Genomic DNA, 11,590 nt, shown 5'->3' with positions numbered 1-11,590 from the left:
TCATTTGTAGATCCAAATCCAAGTGCACACAGCACCTTAGGAACACAAAAGAGCTTTTGTTGTGTGTAAGCAAACACAGATCAGTGCTATCGAAACTAAACTAAATGTGGATTGCAGTTTGCTACATACACAGCTCTGCAAAGCTGTGTTGATTTGTTTCCATGTGTTGGCTATAATTAAGAGAACACGGGAAAATCAACGATGTTTAACTTAGGAGGGTGGAACAGAAAAATTAGGAAGTTTTTTTACAAAGGAAATTGAAAGGAGTTCCTTGCAGACTTAACTGCGTGTAGACAAAGGCAGGGGCTGTGTTTTTGTTTAGTCTTTTCAATTCGTTAAAACGTTACAAAGATTAAACAGCACAGTAACAGGAGCCACAAAGTTATACACAAACAAAATCAAATTAATCTGTGTTAAGATAAATGCAATAGAATAAGAACATTTATTTTTACAGCCTTTGCAAAAATCTTTTTCAGACTCATCGAGAACAGGAAGCCTGTAGGGTCAGAGGGTGGAGAGTGTTAATAGGGGTGTTTGGGGACAAAAAATCTTTCACAAGCCATATTAAATAAGTAACTCTGTACTGAAAAAAACCTGGGGAGATTCGTCTACTAGAAATTTGCTGGGATAGTATTAACCAAACCAGTCAAGTTGGAGTGCTATTGAAATAAAAAATTAATTACAACAAAAATGGTTGAGCAAGGTGGAATGACAAATTGCTAAGGGTCGAAGAGCTGTGGCTATTCTTAAACAAAATAAGCCTGACTTAGGTGTTACTTTTGAGGACAATATCATGCAGACCTCTAGTTTTTGCCAACCTTGCTCTATTCTTAGCAACGGTTTTTTTTAAAGGCTAGAAAATAATACACAACAGATCAAAAACATCTTAATATTTTCATTATGTAGATCTGTATGGGGTCAAGATCTTAAATGCTGTGAATTTCTTGACAGGAAATTTAAAAAAAGGCAAGGATAATTTTAAGTGTGGAATTGCTTTAAAAGGAGGAAAAATTTCACTGCAGCTTTGGTTTATTATAAAGGAGGTGACTTAGAAGATATTAACGTCTACAAACAGTATAAATAAATAGAAAGTTATTACTCACAATTTCTACTAACTCATTGTTTTATGCTCCTTGTTCTTATCCAGCAATATGGTGAAAATGAAAGTAAATGTGTTTCAGGTTGCATACACTGAAACTGTAAAACACATTGTCACTGTATCTTACAAGCTAAGGGCATAAATAGAACCAAAATGTGAAGAAATGGCCATCAAATACAGTTATTTTTGTCCCAGAAAAGCCTTAAAGCACAGATTGCTAGAAGGTGGGAGGATATAAACGGGAAGTGTTGTTATGGCACTTCTTCCTTATGTTGTTTTCATTTCTTCCTTCTCTGCCTGCAGCAGGTGGCTGCACAGGGGTGTTTGCGCTTAAAACTTCAACTCTTTTGTGTGTGTAAAGCCTCAGGGCGCCGGACACTGGCCTGGCAAAGGCGGTGGGTGAGCAGCAGTGTCCCCTTGGGGTATTGAGTGTTTTTATCCCGTGCTTTTTCAGCGCTGCTGCACCTCAGGTGACCTTTGACTCAGGTTACTGGCCCTGGTGTGAAATCCAAAAAGATAACACTGGTAACTTTACGGACATATGTTTATAAATATTTCTGTTTACATATACGTTTATGAACATTTTAAAAGGCAGTGGGTAACGGCAAAAAAGAACTGGCCTGAGGAGGTTTCACGTTATTTCGCGTCCAGCTCTCCAGGATCCGCACATCTGGCTCCTCCCGAGAGCGAAAGTCACAGGTGGGCATGGGCCAATCTACCGTGAAGTGTCAGTTATTAGCTAAAATGTTTATTAGTTAAAAGCCTGGGCTCATCTCGAGCTATTTCAGCAGGATTTTCATAAACATCTGTGAGAATTGGGGGACTGCACTGCGGACATCAGGGTCCGGCTCTGCCCTGCCGAAAGTGCTGAGGAGCTGAGCTGCGTTCTGAACACGTCAGGCGGCCGAAAGCCTACACTTACGGAGGCTGGAAGAGAGAATTCTCCATTTGTATTTCCGTCCCCCTCAGGCCGCGGTGCCCTCAGCGAGAACGAGGCTCTCGCCCGCAGCGGCCCCGCGCAGGCGCAGGCGGGGGGGGAGGGGGGTGCTCTCCCCTGGAGGGAGGGGCCACTTCCGGCCGCGAGCTCAAAGCCGGTCAGCGGGAGAGCCGCGACCGCGCCCACGCGGAAGGGGGCGGGGCCTCGGGCCGGTTCGGGCCGCTTACATAACGGCGGGGGTGGGGCCCGCGCGTGCGTCACGCGCCGGCTCCCGGCAGCCCCCGCTGCCCCATATATAACCGGCGTCCGCGCGGCCGGGCGCTCACAGTGAGCTGCCCCCGCCAACGGCGCAAGATCTTGTTCAACCTTTCGCCACCCGCGCTAAGTGACCGGAGTCGCCTCGCCCACCGCCACCATCGCCATGCCCGGGTATTCCAGCGACAGGGATAGAGGGTGAGTCCGGGGGCACGGCCGGCGCCAGCCGCCGCCAGCATCCGGACTCTGAGCCTGCCCGTGGGGCTCTCGGGGTTGTTTTTCAGACGTTTTAAGATGGCGGCGGGGCGGGGGTTGGGCCCTGAGCCCTTCCCTCAGCGCTCCCGCCGCGAGGGGTGGCCGTGGGGAGGGTATCTGGCGTTTTTAGGCCACCGATAGTGGACGACTGTCGGTTCCTTCGCCTCAGAGCACCCCCCCGTGGGTGTGCTACCGCTGAGAATAGCGCGGGGGAATTTTAATTTTTTTTTTTTTAATTTTTTTTTCTGTTGGGAAGGAAGACACTCGTCCCAACCCCCTGGGGACGCCCCCGCCCCCCCCCCAGCACAGACGGTCCCTGCAGAGCCCGATTTCCCCCGCTGAGAGCGGCGGGCGGGCTGGAGGTTTGTGGGTCAGTGGGTTGGCAGTGCCGAAGCCTTGGGGAGCTCTCGGCAGGGCGGTTCCCTCCCCTCCCTTCCCCCTCCCAAGGCTCGGGCTGTGGCCGGCAGGAGCCGGCCGGCTCCGCTTTGTGTTGTGTAAGCGGATGTTAATGGCCGGCCCCGCCATGCGGTGGCTGAGGGGAATCAAAATGCCGGCTATGCTGCTGCTGCCTTTGTTCCTCCTCCTCCTCCCCCCGCCCAGCCCCGGCTCTAAAATGGCAGCGGCTGGAAAATGTGGCGTAGACAGAAATGAGAGACAAAGGAAACAGCGCTGGCAGGAAGCAGCGGCCGCTCGGGAAGCGCTGTGTTGTGCCGGGAAGGATCGTTCGCAGTGCTCGCCCGGCCGAAACTGGGAAGTGATCGGGGCGGGGGAGGGAGCCCTGCGCTCGGATCCAGCGCGGCACCGAGCCGCGCCTCGGGGCTTCCCAGATCAGCCTTCTCCGAACGGGGAGGCCGAACCTGAAATGCTAATAAAGCTCATGGTCTCATAAAACACCGTTGTTAAAAGATGTCTGTGTTTGGGTACATGCAAAAAAACGGTTTACGGGAAAGTTATCTCAAGGTTTCGTAACTGCTCCTGCCCCCTTTCAGCAATAGGAGTGTCACTGGGACGGGAAACCATTTTGATCACGGGGTAGTGCCGAGGTTTTAATGCTTGTTGTAACTTGCTGTTCGATTGCATTGTATGGAAATGGGAAAGACACGGTATCTTAGCTTGTGAGTAAGAATTGTGGCCAAGCAGATCGTGGCATCTGCAGCTTAAAGTATGATTTTTTAAGTTCTAGTGTCCTGAAACTTCAGTAGGTAGAGTTTATACAACTGAATTGTGAAGTAATTGGTGGACTGCAGAGATGGTGGTGCAGTTGTTCAGGAAGAGGACCAAAATGTTTCTCTTGCATTCTATGATTAGCTCTTTTTGTCTAGATTTGGAGCCCCTCGTTTTGGAGGAAGTAGAGGTGGACCTCTCTCTGGGAAGAAATTTGGAAACCCTGGGGAGAAACTTACAAAAAAGAAATGGAACTTGGATGAGCTGCCCAAATTTGAGAAGAACTTCTACCAAGAACATCCGGATGTAGTTAGACGTACTGCGGTATGTACCTGATCTGACTCCAGCAAAAGTAAACAGAAAGTGCAAACATGTTGAGGGTCATGGGGCCCAGCAGGCACAGATGGGGTAACTTTAAATACAACTTCGGTATCAGAGCTTATTTCCAATAACTGGTGTTGTGTTTTGTTTTGCAGCAAGAAGTTGAACAGTACAGAGCGAGCAAAGAGGTCACAGTTAGGGGCCATAACTGTCCAAAACCAATTATCAACTTTTATGAAGCAAACTTCCCTGGTAAGTAAAGACCAGCTCACTGGTGGTTCTTCAGACCAGATTAGGGCAACATCTGAATCTATATGTTTAAATTTTTTCTTCAAGCAAATGTTATGGAAGTAATTCAGAGGCAGAACTTCACTGAACCAACTGCTATTCAAGCACAAGGTTGGCCTGTTGCATTGAGTGGATTAGATATGGTTGGAGTGGCACAGACTGGATCAGGGAAAACGCTCTCGGTAAGTTTTGCTTATAGCCTGAAATGCTGCTGGATTTCAGCAGTGACAGTATGGTGTAGCCTAGTGCAGGGTGAACACTTCAAGGAAGAGATTGTAATGAGATTTTTCTTTCTTCCAAACAGTACTTACTGCCTGCCATTGTGCATATAAATCATCAACCATTCCTGGAGCGAGGAGATGGACCTATTGTGAGTATTCCTAAATGAAAGGGGATTTTAATTTGTAAGGACTGTATTTTACAGTCTCAATTTGCCATGCTTATAAGAGTGCATAGCAGCATTCTGTTTCTCTATGGGAATAAAGTGGTTCCCTGTTGGGGTAGTTTCTCAAGCAGATTTTATTAACTCTTGATTGGATTGTCCTAAAAATAGTACAGAACAGGCTTTGATTTTGGGTTATATTTTAGAAATTGCTATCCCTGGAAGCTAGTGACTTTCAGGTATCTTTCACATGTTTGGTCAGTGTTTGGTGGTAGTTAAGATGCCCGGTAACCTGCTTTGCTGGTTTGACTACCTAAGTCTACTTCAGTCAATCTGGCACTGAACTTCACTCTCAGAATTAGTCTCAGGCTAGGATCTTCCAATGGGTATTGAACTAAAGATGGGCATCCTATTTCCAGTGTCTTGTGTTGGCACCAACCCGTGAACTGGCCCAACAAGTGCAGCAGGTAGCTGCAGAGTACAGCAGAGCGTGTCGTTTGAAGTCCACGTGTATTTATGGAGGTGCTCCAAAGGGACCACAAATCCGTGACCTGGAGAGAGGTATGGATCAGCCTCGGTGCATCTCTGTCTGAGGCAATGTGGAAACTGCTTCAGCTGATGGGACTGCTTGGTTTTAGGTGTGGAAATCTGCATTGCAACACCTGGAAGACTTATCGACTTCCTAGAAGCTGGAAAGACCAATCTCAGGAGATGTACTTACCTTGTCCTTGATGAAGCTGACAGGATGCTTGACATGGGATTTGAACCTCAGATCAGAAAAATTGTGGATCAGATAAGAGTGAGTATCAATGGTTTATGCATTTATCACTGTAGCAGATATAAACTACTTGCCACTACCCTTGTTAAAGCAAGGGCAGTGCAAGCCTGAGTAGTTTTGGTTGGGCATTTAATTTACCCCTATACTGATCTTTCATTGATCTTTCTAGCCTGACAGGCAGACTCTGATGTGGAGTGCCACATGGCCTAAGGAAGTGAGGCAGCTGGCTGAAGATTTCTTGAAAGAATATGTGCACATCAACATTGGTGCGCTGGAACTGAGTGCAAACCACAACATTCTTCAGATTGTGGATGTATGTCATGATGTAGAGAAAGATGACAAGTAAGTAGGCCTTGGGAGCAAAGCATTCTGTGTTTTCTGTCAGTTTTACTTTATGAACTGTGGAATGAATGCCTTATTTTGATGGATTTTTGACATCAGTCTGAGGCGATTTAAAAGCAAGAAATCAGTTTAAGCTTGTATAGTAGTAAGCTCTAACCATAATCTCTTAAAAACAGGCTTATTCGTTTGATGGAAGAAATCATGAGCGAGAAAGAAAACAAAACAATTGTTTTTGTGGAAACCAAAAGGCGTTGTGATGATCTTACCAGAAAAATGAGGAGAGATGGGTGAGTAGCAGCTGGGACTTCACTGAGCAATAGTCTTGTGTGTGCTCTTGACACCCCAGTTAAGAATCAAAACTGTCAGTGACAGCAGCTGTCAGCTACAGTGCCCAGACTGGAATTTGCCTGTATCCCAGTCTTTCACTAATGAAACCACCAAAGGAGTATTCTTGGGTCAGTGAAGTTCTGTGTTTTCAGGTGGCCAGCGATGGGTATTCACGGTGACAAAAGTCAGCAGGAGCGGGACTGGGTTCTAAATGGTGAGTGTTTCAGCAATTTCTGCAAGCATCTGATGTGTGCTGCTCAAGGAAAAAAACTGATGCACTTCTTGTGTTACAGAATTCAAACATGGAAAAGCACCAATCCTGATTGCTACAGATGTTGCATCCAGAGGTCTAGGTTAGTAAAAACTCATAATGCCAGTTGCCCAAAGCTTTTAAAGAAAGTCTATTGCTTTCTTTAACCTCTGCATTTTTCTAAGTTTTCTTCACATAAAGGTGCAGTCTTTGTGGCAAGGCCTAGGCATGACAATCGGAGGACTCGAGGGGGATGGAGGACTAGTGGAAATGATCGGCTGGCTGCTTCCAGTCAAATAGAGAGGTGAAAGCTGAAAGCATTGTGTGCCAGTAATCTTCAAAAGGCAAAGATCATCCTTTAAACTACTACCCCCATAAACTGTTCTCTCATGAAATAAGCAGTTTCATTCACAGTTCACTTTGCCCTGGTATTTCTCTTCTCTCCATGCTTTGCATGATTTGCCATGGTGCAGTACTGTTAGTTTTGTGCATACTGTCTGCTGTGATCTGTGGGTCTTTGAATTTCAGTGAGTTTTTTGAAATGTTGAAGAACATAATTTTAAACTTCAATGTTCTATGAAATTTTTTTCAACCATGAAATGGAGAGAGCAGCTTTAAAATGTACTAAGCCTTGTACAAATTGGTGAGTACTGGCACATGAAATCTGAGAATAAAAGTCCACCTCTCACTTTAACAAGTGGGGCAGGAAAGCAATGGCTTTTCAATGCCTTTGAAAGTCGAAGTTCCTCCACCTATACATAGTCGTCATGTCGAGACCTGCCAGAGAGAGACCCATTCTCAAGTGAACCCTGGCTTCTTGGAAGCGCTTGCCTAGACAAGACACAGTGCATAAAAACAACTTGGTGACTTTGGGGGGACAGGTATGTTTTTCTTGCAGCTGCAGTTCAAAGGTCTTGGCAAGACGAGCAGTGTGGCCCTTTTTTTTTGAGCTTCTAATGAGTGTGTATGTGAAGGACCTTGTATGTTTTTACTCTAAGGTCCTCAAATGAGCACATGAAGAGGCTGCTGTGAGCTTTAGTGGCCCTACTGCAAGAAGCTTTCAGATGTCACTTGATGATTTGTAAAGGGGACACTTGAGTTGGGAATGCCAAGCAAATGCACACTCCTTTATGGTAAGGTTTTGGATCACAGGGTGGGTGATGAGAACGGGATCAGACGGAGTGTGCGTAACTTTTCTCTTCCACTATGCTCTTGCAGAAATGGATGATTCTAACACTGTTCTTTGCAGCCATTATTCCCTTTAAAATACTCTTGTCTAATGTTTATCTTCGATTTGGCTGTTGTGGTGTGCAAAACTTTGTACCTCGCTTTTTGCCACACTGCAACACTTTACAGATGTGGAAGATGTGAAATTTGTCATCAATTATGACTACCCTAACTCCTCAGAGGACTATATCCACCGAATTGGACGAACTGCCCGCAGTACCAAAACAGGCACAGCATACACATTCTTTACTCCTAACAATATTAAGCAAGTAAATGACCTCATCTCTGTGCTTCGGGAGGCTAATCAAGCCATCAACCCCAAATTGCTCCAGCTGGTTGAAGACAGAGGTTCAGGTAAGGGCTGTTCTTGATCTTGGTGCATAGGTTTCAGAACAAAATGGAAACTTGAGATTCCACCTTCAGCCTCTCTTCAGAATAAATGTGGGAGGTGGTTTAGTTACCAGTTACTGTGACCTCAGAAGGTATTTATTAACGCAAAAGCCAAAAACCAGCGCCCCGATGCTCCCAGCCTGTGTGTGCTGTGGTGCACCTGTGACTAGGGCAGGCCAAAGAGATACTTCTCACTTGCCCCGAGATAAAACACTCGTGGACTCAGTTTTGTGGCTTTGTCTCCTATGGCTTGGAAAGAGAGATGGACCCAAGTGTCCTGCTGGCAAGATAAAAGTCACTTTTTGCCTTGATGCCACAACTTGTGTTACGGGGAAGAGTGTATGACTCCTCAAAAGTGAGACAGCTTTATCTAACTGGAGTCCAGCAAGCACCTGGAAAGCTTTTATAGTAGGTTTGAATTGTTGGGACATAAAATAAATGCTGCTTAACTGAACTGAAGAGCCTTTATAATACATGTAACTGTCTTGTCTCTTTCACTAGGTCGTTCCCGAGGTGACCGACGTGACAGATACTCTGCGGGCAAAAGGGGTGGATTTAATAGTTTTAGAGAGAGGGAGAACTTTGAGAGAACCTATGGTGCGCTAGGCAAGAGAGACTTCGGAGCAAAAACCCAAAACGGGGCTTACAGCGCCCAGAGTTTCAGCAATGGAACTCCCTTTGGGAATGGCTTTGCAGCTGCAGGCATGCAGGCCGGCTTCAGGGCCGGCGGTAACCCCACAGGAGCGTACCAGAACGGCTACGAGCAGCAGTATGGCAGTAACATTGCCAACATGCACAATGGCATGAACCAGCAGCAGTACGCCTACCCTGCCACTGGTGCTGCTCCTATGATAGGTTACCCCATGCCCACAAGTTATTCTCAATAACTTAGTGTATTTAAATGTCTCAGTTTTTCATAATTGCTCTTTATATTGTGTGTTATCAAAACAGGATAGTTATTTAAGAAATGGGAAATGCAGAAATGACTGCAGTGCAGCAGTAATTATGGTGCACTTTTTCGCTATTTAAGTTGAATATTTCTCTACATTCCTGAAACAATTTTTAGTTTTTTGTACTAGAAAATGCAGACAGTGTTTTCAAAGTAAATGTACAGTGATTTGAAATACAGTAACAGAAGGCAGTGCATGGCCTTCCAATAAAGATATTTGAAGACCGATTTTTCTTTCAGATGACAATTTTCTCAACATGTGCACAACTTTACATTAATGAAAAATGTCAAATGTTTTTATATTAAATTCTAGAAAGGTTTCTCAACTGTGTCTGATTAAACATTTAAGCTTATACAAATACCAGCCTTGCCTTGATTGGGCTAGATTGCTTAGCATGGCAGGCTCTGCTTCGATGGGGAAGAAAATTAAAGCTGGCTTCTAAGAAAGTATTGGAAGCAGTGTTCTTCCTTCTCTCACTAGCGTAGGGCCAGTTCTTGGAAAAGATCAAAACTCTGTAGTGGTGTTGCTAACAAGCTGCTACAAGCGTAGGAAGCTTCTGCAGCACCGTAACTGTCGCCTTCACACGAGCATATGTGCAGACCAGGCTTGAGTGTTGTGTACCCACAGCTGCCAGGCGTTGTGAGTTAGCATGCAGGCTTCTGAGCTTCAGAGAAACGGGAAGATCTTAGTATTAAAACTTTCAAATTATACTTAAACTGGTATTGAGCAGTGATTTCTTTATGGAGGTGGTGGGAGGGAAGTGGGCTGTTGATCCATGACAATGCCTCATGGATTTTTTTTAAAGGACTTCTAATATGTGCAAATGACTCTCTAATCTCAAAGTACTGCCCATGCTGAGTGAAAGAACAGCATAATTCTTCATCCTGGGGTTAAAGTGCTTAATGCTTTGAAGCATGGTGTATTTAGATTCCAGTTAATACTAATTTTCCGTTCCTCCTTCTTGTTTATCAGTAACAGTGATCAGTTTTAAGTTTAACAACACTTAATGTGTTTAAAGTTGAATCCACAAGATTCTTTTATGTTATTTTGAACCTGAGTTTACTTTTGTTTTGCACTTAGATCTTTTTGCTTAGTCTGTGCTCTGTCTTTGATTACTTGTCCTTGTTTCCCTCTGAGGCTCAGCTTGTGATGTTCTCTAATGCAGCCTAATCTGCCTCTTAAATTTCCTCCTTTTCTGTGAAATTCTGTCACTTGACAGTATTTTGTGGTCCTTCATTCCTGCTTTGAGAACTCCAGCTGGAGGCTTGGAACTGCCCCACTGCGGTCTAAAACTGCAGGTGGCAATGTGTTTTGGTTTGGGGTTTTTGGGGGGAGTAGGGGTGGGGTTTTTTTCTCAGTTGTTTGTTTTGGAACACTGCTCAGTGTCACCAGGGGTGAAAAACAAGGAAGTAGATTATTTATCACTGAAGTATGACTTAATGCCCAAGTTTCCATGTCAATGGCCTGAAACAAAATGCAGTGAAAAGCTGGTTTTGTAAAGTTGGGGTTTTTTTTAGTACCAAAAAAATGTCACATTTATACGCTGTGCATTAAAATTGAGATATGAGAGTCTTTAACAGTGGTGTAAAATCTAAACCACAGAAAGAGGTTTCCTCCTTGTATTTTATAACTTTTTCCAAACGACTCTTTGCGTGGAGCAGTGCTTCCTGAGCGGGAAAATAAAACATTTGCACATATAAAATAATGAAAAGAAACGAGCTCTAAGCAGCTTTGACATTGCTGCCAGTGCTACTCTGGCAGGATCGAGCTCGTGGCAAATCTGCCTTCGAACTAACCGTGCCTGCAGTTCTTGTTGAGGCGGCAGTAGCAGCTCCCGCCGCTGACCCAGTGCCCTACTAAGGCGGCTGTCAGCGCCGGGCCCGGGGGAGGGGGCTGCGCCGCCCGCCCCGGCGCGGGGCTTATCCCAGCGCAGGCCTTTCGTGCCGCGGCCCGCGGAATGGCTCCTGCCGCAGCCCCGCCTCCCTCCCGGCCCCGCCGCCCGCTCGGGCTGCAGCCGCGATGGAAATTTCCACTGCGCTGCCGGCGCCGAGCCCAGGGCCGCGGGGAGCCGGGGCCTCGCCCGCGCACTTGGCAGCGGCCCCGCGGTGCCGCCTCCGCCCGAGCTCTCCCTGCTGCCTTGATGTGCCCCGGCCGTGCCGCTGCCCCGCGGTGGCTCCAGCGGGGCTTTTCCCGGGAATGTGCCCGTGCAGCTGCAGCGTGTTCGGGTGACAGCGAGGGCAGGGTCTGTCCCATTGTCCCCCTCTCAGTCCGCGTTGCTGGCGAGCTCTGGCCGTCCCTGTCCCACAGGGGCAGGCCAGACGTGACCCCGGCGTGTGCGGCCCTGCTGCCGATGTTGGGAGCTCTCGAGGCGAGTTTGGTTTATAAAAGAGACATTGTTTATTCTGTGCGGGGCTCAAGGTTGATTACACCTATCAAGCACACCAAGGGGTAAAAAGTTACATCTTTTTTACAATAAATGTACACAAACTCACCTAACTAATGCACATTCTCCGCCTACCCAGTATATGTTTACTTGTGTGATGTGATCTTACCCAATGTTTCAAACGAGTTCTTTTATTAAGCAAACTTCTATTGCAGAAGTTACCTAACCACATTAGTTATGTT

General features: G+C 46.2%; 1 protein-coding gene across 2 annotated transcripts; it reads left to right on the top strand.

The window, feature by feature from the left end:
- Positions 1-2,335: 2,335 nt before the first annotated feature.
- Positions 2,336-9,681, top strand: DDX5 (DEAD-box helicase 5). 2 transcript variants are annotated; one of them, XM_030961801.1, is made up of 13 exons: positions 2,336-2,489; positions 3,869-4,034; positions 4,187-4,283; positions 4,368-4,501; positions 4,624-4,689; positions 5,121-5,262; positions 5,340-5,500; positions 5,649-5,821; positions 5,998-6,108; positions 6,301-6,362; positions 6,442-6,501; positions 7,755-7,979; positions 8,517-9,681. In XM_030961801.1, the coding sequence occupies exons 1-13, from the start codon at positions 2,458-2,460 to the stop codon at positions 8,900-8,902; spliced, it is 1,815 nt and encodes a 604-aa protein (XP_030817661.1). In that variant the 5' UTR covers positions 2,336-2,457; the 3' UTR covers positions 8,903-9,681. The 2 variants fall into 2 exon arrangements, with proteins under 2 accessions (XP_030817661.1, XP_030817662.1); XM_030961802.1 differs by having other exon boundaries at positions 2,349-2,465.
- Positions 9,682-11,590: the final 1,909 nt, after the last annotated feature.

The sequence above is a fragment of the Camarhynchus parvulus genome, chromosome 18 (assembly GCF_901933205.1).
Source record: "Camarhynchus parvulus chromosome 18, STF_HiC, whole genome shotgun sequence".
In the NCBI taxonomy this organism is placed as follows: Eukaryota; Metazoa; Chordata; class Aves; order Passeriformes; family Thraupidae; genus Camarhynchus; species Camarhynchus parvulus.
The sequence above is the reverse complement of the archived record's forward strand: the minus strand, read 5'-3'. Positions and strand labels throughout refer to the sequence as shown.